We start from the raw sequence: 15930 nt of genomic DNA, 5'->3' as shown, positions 1-15930 counted from the left end.
GACCAGGGAATTGAAGCTGGATATGAACGGAGGTGAAGGGAGGATGTGGCAAATAGAGGAAAATCTAGGAGTCAATAACTAGGGGCCTGAGCAGTGACAAAGAACTGATGTATGAGACTAGTTGGGTGAGTGAGCTAGATGGATCCAAGGGAGTGTTGGAGAGTGGGGAATCTGGACTCTGACTTAGGTGAATGGCATGATCAGCCCAGAGTTTGACCAAGAGCAAAAGTGGCTTAAGTGGAGTGAAGAGGAAGGTCATTGGAGATGAGGAGGTCAAACTGAGGGGCCTTTGTGTTGGAGGAATTGCCCATATAATGTACTGAAGTCACTGAGGATGATGGTGGACCTTCAGGAGAGAGGAGGATCATGGGCTAAAGATTAAAGTCTTCACGAGTAAGTGCATATTCAGGATTCTGCACTTGGCATTGGCAGCCTAGGGGACTCAATGGCATGATCCTTGGTGGAACATCAGCCTGACAACAAAGTGAGGGAATGATAGCCTGGAGGTGACAATAAGGGGCAAGTAAGACACAGCCCCTGTGCCCAGATCCTAGGGCACTCAGGGTGCAGAATAAGTAGCAGTGTCCAGGAATCAGTGTCTGGAGAAGAGGAGAACCAGGTAAGGAAAGGTGATGCAAACACATTGACAGGGAAGGTGAAAGCATAGAGAAGTTTGTTGATCGTCTTATGGGAATCCCAGAACCTGGCAGAATAATTTAGGAGGGAGGAGAGGAATGGAACTGAGCTTTCTCTGCCTGGATGTACCTCTACCAGTTTTCCATCCTTCAGAATCTTTTATTACATGACCACATCTAATAGGGAAAGCAGCCATGTTCTCACCTTACCGTTCTTTCCTTAGCATTATTTGAGAACAAGTCATATTGGCAGGGAGATGGCAAAAATAAATAAACCCTAATGCTTAGTTATGCATACAAGCTACTCCATGGTGATTGCCTAGCACAGAGGTGCATGCTGCCACACTCCACGGAGCTTCTACAAGCTTCCAGGAATATTCAGTGAATCAAGAGCATCATGCAAAGTACTGGACATGTGTTGCCCTGCCTGGGAGAATATTTTCCTGAATAGCATGCCAAGCTCTAGCCTTGTCTCCCTAAGAATCTCTGCTGCCACCACTACTGGTCCCACATCCCACGACCATCATCCTGCTCCTCTCAAGACCATGTGACCCCGTTCCCAAGAGTTCCAGTGCTCAGCCAGCAACCCCTGACTTACCCTCTGAGATGACAGCACATATAGCTCCACGAAAATGTGTCAGGAACATGAGAGGCCCCACCCCTCCCTGGGTCTCTGGTCAGAGGAAATGCCTGTGCTTCCTTTACCATGATCTAGCCTGGACCCGGGCAACTGAGCTCTGCTTAGAGAACGCCATTAAAGCTACCATAAACGGTGTTCATCTTTAAAATATAGCCAAACGTGTTTAACAATTCCAGGCATGGAAGCAAAATGAAACATAATTCGCGTAAGCTCAGGGAGGTGGGAGAGAATGTGGATCATTTTAGGACCCACAAGTAGTTCAGCAGGGCTGGAGCATATGTAGAAGTTTTAGGAGTGCTAGAACTGGGGCTGGAGGAGTAAGCAAGACCTGACCAAGATGGGTTGTGTTAGTCTTGATAAAAAGCTTGCATTCTCTCCTGAGGGTCTTTAGAAGCCATTGAAGATCTTAATGGGGGCAGCCAGAGATGGGATGAGATGCCCATTCTGCACAGGTCATTCTATCCAGAGTGAGGGCAGTGGATTGGAGGCTATCAGGTACAATCTAATGCAGCCTCCCTTCATCTAGCTTCTACCATCCAAGCTCAGCTTATATGAGACCTTCACCTGGAGTGATGCGTAGGTGTCTTGCTTTCACTGGTAATGTTAGCGTGACTCTCCACCCCAACACTCAGAGGCACCCTACTCTGTCTGCCCCAGTAGCACCAGGGTTAAATCAGATGAAGGGGGTATGAGGGTCTGGAAAGCAATGGGGGACACTCGACAGAGTCGCGGTGAAGTACAAGCACTATGTGGACAGCTCCTACGTGAATCTCCAGTCTGGACCTCTCAAACTTTAGCCTACGCAAAATCTCTGCTCAGGTGTTCACAGGTATCCCAGACTTCAAGTATCCTGAGACAAATGTTCCATCGTCCAAATAATCTGCTTCTCCTGCACTCCTTTTCAAAAGTAAATGGCAACTCCATCCTTTCAAATGTGTAGATTCAAAATCTGAAAGTCATCAGTGATTCCTCCCTCAAACCGCACATCCAATCTATTATCCAATCTTGCTGGCTTTACCTTTAGTACATGTCCAGAGCTGGCCACTGCTCAGCCTTCCACCAGCCGCAGCTTGCTGCAAGCACATCATCCTGTCCCCTCTGGATCATTGCCTCCTCACTGGTATCCTTACATCTGCTCTTGCCCTCCTGTGATCTGTTATCCACCCAGCAGCCAGAGTGCTCATTTTAATACTCAAGTCATGTCAGGCTTCTGGCAAAAACATCCCTTGGTTTTCCATCCCACTTGAAGAAAAGGCAAAATTCTACAGCAGTCTACAGATCCTGTGCAATCTAGCTCATAGATACTTCTGAGTCATTTCCTATCTCTTTACTCTCTGCCCCACCCCATCATTTGCTTTCTGTTCCAGCCACACTGGCCTCTTGCTCTTCTTCAAAGACGCTAGCCAAGTCCCTACCTCAGGACCTTTGCACATGTTGTTCTCTCTGCCTGAAATATCTTCCTTCAGATATTTGCACAGTTCAGTTCCTTACTTCTTTCAGGTCACTGCTCAAATGTCACCTTTTCAGAGAGTACTACTCTGACTGCCCTATATAAAATAATACTCCATAACCCCTTTACCTAGATGCATTGTTCTGCTCTGCACTTACCATTCCCTGAGTTAGCCATGATAGGCTACATAATGGTAAGGTTACAAATCCAAAATTTAAATGGTTTGTAATATAAAGGGTTTTCCAGTGATATGCTAGAACCAGCTTGTACTGGCTCCAGAGAGCCAATTGCTAACTAACTTTTCAGGAAATTTGTGAGCCAGGTGTTATGCAAACATATATAATTTATAAAAAGTTAAATTACATAAAGTTATAATTAACTAAATTACATTAAAACCAAAGGCAATAAATACTCAAAATTCATCCCTTCTTAATTATATTACTACTTATTTTACTACTGTTATTAATATGTTAAAAATTTTATTATTACTACATACTACTATTACCTATGCACTTGATGTTATTTCTCTTGTATCTGCCTGGTGGAAATACAGTATTATATAATGACATGCTATTATGCATCTCTACCTAACTCCTCGTCTGGTGATGCCATATTGAAATCAGCCTTACTGAGAGTATTTACACACTGCTGAAGTCAGTAAATGCTACAAATCAAGGTTTGATTTATTTTTTTTAGTGCTTGTCTAGATTTATGAAAGTAATGGGGAAATATTTTATGATGCAGATTAAACTTACAAGTGTGCCATGTCTGCAGCTGTTACACTGTGAACGAATGGCACAAAAAATTGAGGCAGTATTTCTCTAGTATTCAAAAACTTATCCCCAATTCAACAAAGAAGTCACTCACACCATAGATGGATGAGTGAAGTTCTAATGTATGTCTTATTGTTTTATCTTATTTGTTAACATAAATGAACGTATCAGCCAACATGCAGGTTGGAATTACAGTCCTTTGTAAATGGGAACCATAAACTGATTATGGATACAAGACTTCAGCAAAAAATGAACCAAAGCATTCTGTGGGTATCAGTTGGATAGATGCAATTTCAATGTAGAATACTGTATATTTTATTATTTGTCAATGGCATCCTTTATAAGTGAAACACATACATGTGTGCACACACACATGTTGCCCTTTTCCCTTGGAGAGTTGGCCATTAAACATTTACTAACAACTACTGGCTCATCCCTCTCACACACTCCATGTCCATCATGGAGCACCTGTTCACATCCCTTACTCTGAGCCCAGGTGATGGCACTTCCACCACCTGAAGCATTGCTGATTGCTGCAGGGGGTGTGGGGGAAAGGGGCATGACAAAGGCTCTGCCTGGAGGTGACACATGCTACTTCTGTTCATATTCCATTTACTGAAGCAAGTCATCTGGCCACGCTACCTTTAAGTGAGGGGAATCCCACTATGTGTCTAGAAGGAAGGAAGGGAGAACCGCCACAGCACACTGGATGTTTACATGTCTATTGTCTGCCCCACTCCCAGGCTTGAATGTAACCTACATGAGAAAGAGTTGCCTTGCTCACTGCCGTATCCCAGTATCCCAAGCACCTTGGAGATGCTCTATGAATACTGAATGAATCTGAGAGGAAACTAGCCCGAAGGGGGAAGGCTCTGGAAGCAAGCCCTCATGGACCAATGGAGAGTGTCATCATTTTATGTTTTCTCCAAATCTTGTAAACAATGTGTTTTAGTCTTAGCCTGTCATATGCAGCTGAAATCTGGGGCAAAGAAAATCACATAGATGCATGTGGCTCTGTGTTATTATTACAGGCAAGCGAGGTAAAATTGAAGGATGCAAAATTGAAGGGCGTATCACTCTCAGATTCATGTAAGTGCAGGGTCAGCCCCGAGAGTGGGCACCTCCTCACATTTTGTGCCCTGGGATTCTCCCTTGCTTTACCTTAGCCTTGATTCTACAGCAGGTCTCCTCCAGGAACTCCCAATTCCACAGCCTAATGGACATCTCCAACTCTAGCAGCTGCTTCTTTCAGACACAGCCAGAGAGCAGCATATACAAGAGAATGCTTAGCTGAGGCAAAGTTTTATTCACTCTGTCTAGCTTAGAGACATAATAAACTCCAGGGGCTGAATGACGGCTCTAAATGCTCAGAGATAGGCCAAAGCAGTAAGAAGGAGGCATTACTTATTTTAGAATAAGCTCCATGTCATTACCTTATTGCTGAAATCTTGAAGCTCAGGTGTTGACTGTTACTACGATTAGGTCTGATGGTATCGCACACCCAGGATGCCAACAGCGCCAACTCCCACTGATTGAGTTCCCACTGTGTGCCAAGAAAGAAGACACTAGGCCTTCATGTACATTGTTTCATTCATCAACCAGCACCCTAACTCTCTTTTCTTGGTATCTCCTGTATGTCAGAAAAGGAAACTGAATCTTGGGGAGATTAAGCAACTCTTTCAAGGTCCACTGGGGAGCAGCAGAACCAGAGTTCGAAGGAAACCTTTCTGAATCTGACGTCTGCCCCTTCTAAATTAGGACTCTTATCTATCAGCCTGTGAGAAAAAATACAGAAAGCATCATTCAGGCAACACATGAACTGAAGACACTGAGACTTCGCTAACCTTCCTCGCACACAAGGTCCTAAAGGAACTACCACACGCATGTCCACATTTGATGCACATAACAGACTCTCACCGCATTGAAATAAACCCCAGTATGATCATAATAGCTTTTTTCTTTCAATTTTTATTGAACACAAGTATTCCGACAGAATGCAAAGTCAAAATTCTCAGTTAGTACTCAGTATTTACACCAGTGAGAATGGAAACAAAGGTGGTATCGATGTTTCACTTGGTAAAAAGTTTTATAACAAGAGAGAAGGCCCCCGAAGTACAGAATGCTGGGTAGGGATGTTAATGGAGGTCTGAAAACCGCCATCCAGACAGACAGCCTCAAGTGAAAACCTGGGACTCGGAAGGCTCCATAGAAAAGTGTGAAAATAGAGTTCCACCTCCAAAGCTGCACTATATACACCACAGCCCTGCAGGGTCCAGTGGCCCTGCTCGTCACACTTGAGTGCTCCTCCAGCAGAACTTGGCCATGCCGGTCTTCATGTGAATACATATGTATGGCACATACACACATAGACACATAGACATTGGAAACTGGAGTTGATCCCTCCTTCAAAAATTAAAAAAGAAAATTATAAGCTTTGATCTCTTAACATAAAAGATAAAACATCTTGGAATAAAATGACTCCCTCTTCGATTTTAGAGAAAGCATTGCTTTTTTTTTTTTTTTTTTTTTTTTTTTAAAGGAAAACTCTTGCATGCTGAGACAAACCTATGTGTAATGGGAGAGAACAGAGCAAAATGTGGGCAGAGTCTTAGGTCCTAGCTAATGGCAGAGCCAGGGTTCTAGGGGGTCAGCTGTCCCGGGCCAGGTGATCTGAGGGCTGACCTGTTTCTTCCTAACCATCAGAACCAAAACCAGTTTGACCTAACCACAACCACTTTGACAGTCTTGACAAGGTATGGCATGGGCTTGGCCTGGTGTGGCAAAGCCATCGACATTACAAGATGAAGAACTGAGTCCACTGAACAGCCTGGTGACCAGAAGAGCCTGCCCCTCACTGCTGGGCCCTCCCGGTCTCAGACACCCAGGCTCTCACATTCTACTGTGTGCTCTAAGATCTCTCTTCATGTTCCTCTATTCTGAGGGCCTGTGCATTTGAACCAGAGATCTGTGCAGGCCCTAGAATCAAAGGGGCCAGGGCTGTGTGTTCTGGGATCCTCCATTTCCGTCCCCAGGAGCTGAGAAAATGCAACATAACCCCACATTGAGCAAATGACAAGACCATTATTCTTCACAGTTTGAAATTATAATCTACCATCGCCACTGATCAGACTGCAGAAGTGTCAGAACGTCGGGGAGAGTGGCCCACAGAATGGACCCAGAGGCAGCCTTGCCACCCTAACCCCTTGCTGCTTTGTACCTTAGGAGAGGAGCGCATGCGGAGTACTGATTTCTGTTTACTTAGCATCATCTTCATCATCATCATCATCATCTGTATTTCATTTTCTTTGTTTAAAGGCTTCGATTCCTTTTAAGAGTGATTTTTGTTTCCTGAATATTTTTTCTGAACTATCTGCTATACCTTCCACAACCAAACTATGTTGAAGTTTTATTTCAATACTATGACAAAAACACGTTTCACACTAAAATATTCACGCATCCACAGTGCACAAGCTTGCAGTTCTAAAGTAGAATGAGGGAAAAAAAAGCAAAATTTCTATACAAAGGGCTGGCTTTTCCCTTCTCCCCCCCTCCCATCCCCCTTAAAGTTTCTGTATTTTTTCCCCCACTTGGTTTCCAATCCAGGAAAGTTGTGTTATGACTCCAGACAGTAGGTTGTTTCTTTCTTCTTTTGTTTCTATAAATGCTGCCTAAGTGAACAGAAGGCCGATGTTACTTTACTTCAACAGATTTCCAAAAAAAGACACTAATTCCCTGAAGCACACATGCTCTTCCGCTCAAATCTAGATTCTGGGCTCAAAAGGAAATGGTATGTATATATTTTATTTGGCTTTCTACACAAAGGGGATGTGTGGGGTAATGTGTGTTCACCAAGACCAGCCCCAACTATACAATCTTCTCTGCTTCATTCAACAAAGCCTAAGGAGTCCTTCAAAAGAAGGGTGAGAACGCCTGGGAGCAGATCCCTTTTCACAGATGCAGGCAGGTGGCGGCTAATCAGAAAGTGGTCTAACCCCCAAAGAAACACAAAAGTAACCAAAAATTCAAAAGCAAAACCATTCCAGAATGAGATGGATTTTCACCTGAGTGGGACCCAGGCAAAAACTGCAGATCAGAAAAGAGGGGAAGAGCAGCTGTAAACAATCATGTTTTGTAAAGTTGTCCTGTGCTAAAGCAAGCGTGGGATGATCCTACCTACCTCTGGGTGGTATTTGTTACCTTAAAAAATAAAAGGCAGCTATTTTACACGGACATTTAAACACAACCAAAGTCAAACATTTGTCACCTTGTAAACACTGGAAAACAAAGTTGGCAGAAAGAAAGAAAAAAAAAGAATGTAAAAGAAAGAAAAAGAAGTCTGAATACTGCAGATTGAGATCTACCCCCAGAAGCTGCAATTTGGCATTCGTCCTATAAAATAAGAGTCTACGTGGGAATTGAATTCAGCTAGAAAGGGTGACACACTTTGCATACTGAACAAATACAAAGTGAACAGAAATTATAACTTATTTATGAGGTTTTACAGAGTTCAAACTTGACTGAAAGTATAAAAATAAACTGTGGACTTTGTTCATTCGATTAGTCTTAGTGCCTGAAAGTATTTCTCTGAAACTGGTCTGTGCTAATCGGGTAACACCAAGTGTGGTCTTCCTGAACCTAGATTTCGTTTCTGAGCTTCCTAGATTCTTAATTTGGGGTCCTTTTGTCTGATTTTTAAATGGTTTCAGGGAACGGAGTGTCCTAGTTTGGCTGTGGGTTTAACCTTTTTGTCTCATTTTCTTACAAGTGAGTGTGCAACAAAGGGACCCTTTCTATAAACCTACAAAAAGGAGATTCCCATGTTTTATCTGTTTAGTTTTTTTTAAAGGCAAAAGACACTAGAGAAATGAGATGTGTGTGCGTGTGTGTGTGTGTGTGTGTGTGTGCGTGCGCGTGCGTGTGCGTGTGTGTGTCTGTGGTGTTGGAAATGCTCTGGTGAAGCTGCTGTGTCACTTTTTATTTTGATCTTTGCTCGGTTCTCTTCACCCATCATGCTTTGCTCTCGTTCTCCTTTGTCTGTGTGGCGTCATTGGGGACCGTCTTGACTTCGGCTGGCGCTGGCTTCGTTTCTGTCTCCTGGCACTCTGGCTTTGCTTCTACGGGGCCCTTCCTGCAGAGAATCAGGAAAACAGAACCACTGAGAACACGGTCTGCAGACATCTTGCCCCTGCATCCAGGCCTTGGGGACAGCAGGGAGGAGGGGGGTTCTCCAGTGACAGCACCCGGCTCCAACCTCTGCCCGTCAAATCACCTAGGAGCACTAAAAATCACCCAAGCCCGAGCCGTGTTCCCGCAAATCCTGATTTAATTGGTCCGGACACAGTGACTTTTAAAAGCACCCAAGTGACTCTCATGTGCAGCCATAGTTGAGAAGCACTGAGTCAGAAGAACGAGTCCGTTCCTCTTCCAGCCCTAAGTTGATGCCAGAGGCTGTGTTTTACCTGGGGTGGTGGAAGCGGGCAGCAGAGGCAGCTCCTCCTCACCCTGACCAGCTGCAGTGGCAACAGCTCAGCTGGATGTAAATGCAGCCTGCTGGGCTGGGCTGGGCTCCCAGCACTGATTTCAGGGGCCCCTTTGCAACCCACTCTTGCCTGTCCCTTCCCCACCCCACCCTGTGCTGTTGCAGGATGATGCCTCTAGGGCCTGCCTGGGTAGGGTGAGAAAACACTGATGGAGGCAGCTTTTCATGGCAGCCTGGTGGGGTACTAGAGTGGGCCTGGTGGCTATGCGAGAGTTGAGGGCAGCTGAGTGGGCAGGGCTATCAGAGTCCTTTTCCCTCCCGATGCTGAGATTCAGGGCTCCTGGCGACAGCCCCTTGCAGCCCATGGTGGCAGCATGGCAGCTTATCTGGGGAGCAGCCATAGGAGCCTCTATAAAAATCTAGGTCTGACTCTGCCTCCATCAGTTCCAGGAAAGGGAGTCGGGTCTGAGGATGCATGGGGACAGGCACAGACCCCAGCCTCAGCTGGTGCCACTGAATTTTGGCAAGACACTTACAAACCTGAAAGGTTAAGGACTTTCTCCTGAACTTTGAGACCCAGCAGCCATTTGATGCTGGGGAGCCCCGAGTCTTCCCAGCCACTCTAAGAGCAGGAGAAGCAAGAGTGGGCTGGGGGCCGGGGTTGGGAGGGGAGGGTGAGCATCTGAGCCACAGTGTGAGGGGACCTCTGAACTGCACCCTCCCCTGCCACGGGCCTGGGGCCTACCTCTTTTCTTCCTGCACATCAGTGCCTTTCTGGTAGGGACTCAGCCTGGCACTGAATAACACACTGACTGGGGGCCCCAGGGTGGCCGATAAGGGCACCTTGGCCTTCTTAGCCTGCTTCCCAAGCTATTCTCATCAGTGGCCTGACTGCAAGGGCTCCCCCAGGGAAAACAGAAGCCGCTGCTAGGATGATAAGGATAAAACATAATTAACATGGCCTAATTAGCCAGCAGGCGGCTGCTCCTGGGGCCCAGCTGCCTGTCCTGCTCTCTCTGCCTTATCCCAGCCCCTTGGTTGACGGTCGCCTCAGAGAAGCCCTGGATGAGGCTGAAGACACATCTAACAAGGAGGACACAGCACAGCACAAATGCACACCGCCACAGGACACAACCCGATGACAGCAGACAAAGAGAGGCCGTACTCGGTCTTTGCTGGCGCAGGCGAAACAGAGCTGTCTGCAGTGGAAGGAGCAAGCTCAGGGGCTTGTCCACTGGCCCCAGCGGCGGGAGCAGGAGAGCCCAGGGCTGCAAAAACATCCTTTGCAAGGTCAATATCTGGGGTCTTGAAGTTCCCTTCGTCCATTTTAAAGTCCTCGCCCTGGGAAGGGTTTGTGGTGCTGACGGAGGCAGCCTCGCTCTTCGGGCTAGCAAGGGCTGTGGCTGCCTCGGCCGGGCTCTTCGCAGCTACGGGCTGGGTGGGCTCCGGGTCCGGGCCTTTGGTGCTGGGAGCCTCCTGCTTGGCCTGAGGGGCTTCTGTGGCAGGGGCAGCCGCTGCTGCTAGAGGACTGGCTGCCCCAGTCGGGGTGGGGACTGGTGCAGGGGTGGGCTTGCTGGCCGGAGGAGCCTTAGAGGCCTCCCCGACACTAGCGAGGGCACTTGGGCTGAGGACAGCCCCTTGGTTAGCCAGGACACTAGAAGACAAATTGCTAGCGGCAGGGGTTGAGGTCGGGGTGTCGCTCAGGTCAACGAGGGGGGCGACCTTGGGGGCTGAAGCTGGGGCCGGGGAGGGGGCAGAGGCGCTGGGCCCCTTGGAAGGGGTGGCCTGGCCAGCCGGTACAGAGTTTGAGTCAGGCGTGGCCGTGGCCGGCGGGGCAATACTGGAGGTCAGGGTGGTGGTCTCACTGGTGGGGCTGTTCTGAGCAGTGGCAAAGGTTTCGGTGATAGTGTCAGAGTTAGTGGTGACGGTGGTGACAGAAGGCAGCATGTCCTCGACAGTGGCCGTAGTGTCGGCAGGCAGCCTGTGGGAGGACAGGAGGTAGAAGAGAATAGACAATGAAGCTGAGACGTGACAGAGAAGCGAGGAGGAGGGCTGAAGCCCAGGACAGGGACCATGGGGGTGGGGGCATGCAGTTAGGCACAGGCACGGACACAGGCCCACAGAGAGAGAAGGATGCTGAGAGGAAGCACACGCCCAGGTGGGCAGAAGAGGACACAGGAGACGACAGAGAACGTGGCGGTCTCAAAAGGGACCTGCTAGCCCTTCCCTGCTGATGTCTCTCCAGCTGTCTGCATAGAGCTCCCTTTCCCTGAAGTCCTTGCAGACTTGCCTAGGGCTTCCTGATCCCTGCCCTGGATCTCGACTCAAGGAGGGGCAGGCTTCTGTTCAGCATCCACCTGCTCTAGGCTTCCCAGGTCCCAGAGGAACTGGGCCCAGCTGCCCTGCAGGGCTCCCCAGGGCACCGATGGGAAAAGTCACGAATAAGGCAGATCACAAGTACTCAGAATGGCTCCTAGGAGCTGTGGGTTCTTCCAGTCACAGATTTTGTGGTTCCCTGAAACTCCATTCCCTTTAAGCCCATAAGATCCTTGACAGCTAGGCAGGCATTACAATCACAACTGGTCTGGGGCTCTGTGGGTCCCCGAGGTTTCTGAACAGAGGAGGGGCAGGGAACTTTACCAGGTCCCCAGCTTCCCTTATCCTTTCAGGGGGAAAACACAAAACCCTAGAATTTCAAGAAATCCTAAGCAGACTCTGCTAAGCCTCTCAGTGAGATTTTGCCATCTTAAGCCATTTCCAGAATATGTGTATAACTTGAGAACAGGGGCTAGGGATCCAGGGATCCCTACTTATACAGGAGCCTTTTAAGGGTACCCACAGCCACCGAAATAGAACCAGAAATGCCTGAGGTCAGGCATTTCTTAGCCAAGCAGGTCTTGTGGCCAAGGGTTTGGAATCCTGGCCTGAACTGTTTGGCCGGGAGCTGTGGGTAGGGGCACGGTAGGTGGGGGTAGGGTGGGGAGGTGGGTGTGGGGGTCTCTACGGAGCAGGTGCCAGCCCCTCCCAGACCACGTACTCGGGCTCCGTCAGTGGCGTGGTCTCGTTGGGCTCTGTGTGTTTCCCTCCATCATGGTTTGGGGTCCGCTCCTCCTCCGTTCGAACCTCCACAATGGGCTCCTTGGACTCATCTTTCCTGTGGAGACAGTACTGCTGGTTAGACCCTAGGGCAGCTGCAGGGAGGGGCTCCCACGGAAGAGCAGCTATGACTCAACCCAAGGCTGGCACGGTGGGCATCCAGAGCCAACAGATTCAAATGTATAAGTCTCAGCCCAACCCTTGCTAGCTGTGTGACCTTGAGCTTCAGATTTAATCACCCTGCCTCAGTTCCTTCATCTGTAAAATGAGGCAAAAACACTGTTACTTTGCCTAGTTAATGAGAATTCAATGAAAGGATGCATGGGAAGTGCTAAACACAGTGCCTGACACAGATCATTGCTCAAATACATACATCTATCTCTGTACACAGGTATACATACATTTCTTTTCCTTTCCTTTTCTTTTTTTTTTTTTTTTGAGACAGAGTCTCTCTATGTCGCCCAGGCTGGAGTGCAGTGGCGTGATCTTGGTTCATTGTAACCTCCGCCTCCTGGGTTCAAGCGATTCTCCAGCCTCAGCCTCCCGAATAGCTGGGATTACAGGAGCATGCCACCACGCCTGGCTAATTTTTGTATTTTTAGTAGAGGCGGGGCTTCGCCATGTTAGCCAGGCTGGTCTCCAACTCCTGACCTCAAATGATCCATCCATCTCGGCCTCCCAAAGTGCTGGGATTACAGGCGTGAGTCACCCCTATACATACATTTCTAAGTACATGCACATACATGTATATGCATATACAGTGCCTGGCATGTGGTGGTGCTAAACAACTTATTTCCTTGCTCAGTCCCTTTCTGGCTTGCTCCAGCTCTGCTCCACCCAGTGACGGTCTTCGAAGGCTCTTGCTAACTGGCTTAGGATCTGTTTCTCCAAGATGCTGTTGGAGGGACAGTATCTGGATCATCAGCTCCATAAGGACAAGAATTTCTATCTGTTTGTTCCCTGTTGTACCTATGTGCCTGAGAACAGTGCCTTGCCTGCAGCAGCTGCTTGATAAATATTTGTTGAGTGATGGATGAATGAATGAATAAACAACGTACGAAAGCAAGGTAAGTGTGTCCCTCTAATGCTGCCCTACCCCATGGCAGCTCCTCCCCAGGTTTAGTTCTGACAATTTCCCTCATTTTGACCGACACAGGGATTTTCACACTCTGGGGAGATTCTAATACAAGAGATCTGGGATTGGGCTCAAGAGTCTACATTTCAAACAGGTAACCCCCAAAGACCATGCTTTGAGAAACTTTTCTCTAATGTTTTTCCCCCCTCAGGGTTCCAAATGGAGAACGTGCAATGAAAGGAAAGGCACCAGCTGATGGCGCAGGGTGGTGCAGCTGCTGGGTCCCTGGGCTGGAGCAGAGCCCAAACCTCAGCAAGGTGGACAGGTCTGCACTCACGAGAAGGCGGCCTTGCCCTCTTCCATGTCCTTGCCCTTGGCCCCGGGCCCGGCTTTTCCACACAGGTTGACCGCAATGCACATGAACAGGCCACACTTGTTCAGGAAGTAGCAGGTGATGTCCACAATCACCAGGAGCAGGACGAAGATGACGATGAGGATGCCCACGATGGCCCCGGTGCTCAGGCCTGAGGTGGGGCTGCCGTTGGCTTGAGTGGGAGAGAGATGGCTGGTGGTTAACAGACTGAGATGCGAGACCTCCAGACCCTGCCAGCAAAAGCCCCTGCGGGTGGGGAGGGCCCAGAGGACAGAGTCATGGCATTCATGCCCAGAGTGACACCTTCCTGGGGACCTTCTATGCCCCAGAATTGAGAAAACAGGGTCTTTCTATACCTTCCAGAGGGAGGGATGACAACATCATCTCACAGATTGGGGGACAGGGGTGAGCCTGGTCAGCTGGCCTCCCGTGAGTCCTGGGAGCAGACTGAGCCCCGCCTGTCTGAGAACACCGGATAATGAGGCAGTTGGAGGGCGCTGCTGTGTTTCCCCTGGACCAGGGCAAAAGGCTTTGCAGCACAGGCAGGCAGTGATCACTGATTTCAGGCGGGGCTGTGGCTCCTCAAGTGCTCAGGGATAGGGGCCCAAAATGGGGTGGTGGAGGGTTCCTGGGGCTTTCTTGGGGCTTGTTGGGTTGTCCATCACAATAGCATCCCCATTATACTTCTCCACTTCCTCTTTCCCTCTTTAGGAATGACCCCAAAGGAGCCCTGCATTAGAGCACACTGGGTTCATGGTTTACCCTCCTCACTGCACCCCAGGAAGACGAGTGAAGCCCGGGTGACTCCAGAGACATGGAGGCCTCCCCAGGCCGTGGGCAAGGTGAAAGGTCTGGGAATACTCACCATCTAGGAGCTCAGGCCTGCTTGGACCAGACTTCAGGAAAACCTGAAGTGAGTGCAGACTCACTCAGAGGTGCACACACACACAGGCACACTCACACGCAGGATAAATGCCCATGCAGACAGGCATGCACTCTCACATTCTAGCACCTGGCACCCTGGTTCTGGCTGGACTCACTGTGAAAGACTCAGCCTGTGTCTTACTTCCCTGGTGCCCATCTGCAATCCCTCCAGGGTCTTTGGCTATTGATGGTTTCACAGAGAGACCTGGACTCAGCTCTCTGGGGCCCCTGGGAGATCAACCCATGGTTACGATTGACACTAGTTGCCTGGGATGGACCAATCGACCTCTTGGTGGTTCCCATCAGTGTCTGGGAGACAGTGGTCATGATGCAGGAAGCAAGGACCCATGTGGAGCTCTGCCATTAAGTCGATGTGGGAACAATCACCCTCGACTGAAATATGGGCACTTCTAATTCAGCTTTCCTCCAGAACAACCTGCTTCCATAACTGGCAGCCCTGCCCCACCAGTAGACTATGTCTAAAGCTTCCTGTGCTCTCAGGGCCAACTGAAGCCACCCAGGACTGCAGACTGAAGATGGGAACTGTAGGCAGCACTACCTGGGGCTCACCCCACCAGCCACCCCACTCCCAACCCAGCTCGCTAGGCTTTGCCAAGCACCAGGCCAGGCTCAGCAGCTTGCGAGCCATGTAACATGCCAGATAGATAGTGGAGGGAACATGTAACTGAGTAACCAGCACCAGAGCTGGGCCACACATTCTTTGTTTTTCATGCAGCCTGTATTTGCGGCAGGGTGGTGGTATTGATGGCTCTGTGTGCCCCAGGGGTCTCTGTCCAGGCACTCTAGTACTTCTCTGGTGGCTGTCCCTCTCCACTGGTCCATATTTCAAACTTCAGTTTGGGGAATGGGCCATCAGCCTAGCATGCCAGAGAGGATCCCTCACAAACGACTCCTGAGACCCCTGGGTGCAGCTCGCACATGTTTTTAGTCCCTTTGGGACCTTGGCTTGCCTCCCAGCCCTTCCTCCTCAGGCTCTCTGGCTGGTCCCTGCTGACCTCGCACTGAAGATCCTAGCGCATTCCCCCAGGAAGGCTTGAGATGGCGAAGAACTCTGCTTGGAGAACCCAGCTCTGGACACCTGTCTCTGGGCTTTGGCAGCAGGAAGCTGGCCACTGGCCTTAGCCGTCAGCTAGAATGGGTCATTTTCTTAGCAGCCATGAATGCAGAAGTATTTCTGGTTAGTCTCATAAGAACAAAACCATCCACTTCCCCAGAGTCCTCACACATTCCACCCAAAAAGCAAAGGAGACACAAGCCTTCTTGGTCTTCAGGATCCCATAGCTGTTTCCCCGAACAGGGAAGAAACTTTAGCCTTGGGTTTTCTCTCCATTCCATGACACAGGGCTCCAGGCCACTGCAGCTTCCGGACATCAGTACCCGATAGGTGTAAAGTGCCTACTCCCTGAAGAAAGATCTGAAAGTATTTTTTTGATGACAGTGGGGAATATGTCTGGATTTTTGGAC

General features: G+C 49.0%; 1 protein-coding gene across 14 annotated transcripts in view; it reads right to left on the bottom strand.

The window, feature by feature from the left end:
- Window positions 1-5446: 5446 nt before the first annotated feature.
- The window catches only part of NCAM1 (neural cell adhesion molecule 1), a 315535-nt gene continuing 305051 nt past the window's right edge, over window positions 5447-15930 (bottom strand). For 5 of the 14 annotated variants that reach the window (XM_054662690.2, XM_009424179.5, XM_009424180.5 and 2 more), the window contains 4 exons: window positions 13486-13693; window positions 12015-12131; window positions 10143-10958; window positions 8341-8626 (listed from right to left, as the gene is read on the bottom strand). In XM_054662690.2, coding sequence (XP_054518665.2) covers window positions 8506-8626; window positions 10143-10958; window positions 12015-12131; window positions 13486-13693 — 1262 coding nt within the window. In that variant the 3' untranslated portion in view covers window positions 8341-8505. Of the gene's footprint in view, window positions 8627-10142; window positions 10959-12014; window positions 12132-13485; window positions 13694-15930 lie in introns of all 14 variants that reach the window. The other 9 variants (XM_009424193.5, XM_054662692.2, XM_009424191.5 and 6 more) reach the window with 3 other exon arrangements.

Source organism: Pan troglodytes, chromosome 9 (genome assembly GCF_028858775.2).
Source record: "Pan troglodytes isolate AG18354 chromosome 9, NHGRI_mPanTro3-v2.0_pri, whole genome shotgun sequence".
NCBI classification, from domain to species: Eukaryota; Metazoa; Chordata; class Mammalia; order Primates; family Hominidae; genus Pan; species Pan troglodytes.
The sequence above is the reverse complement of the archived record's forward strand: the minus strand, read 5'-3'. Positions and strand labels throughout refer to the sequence as shown.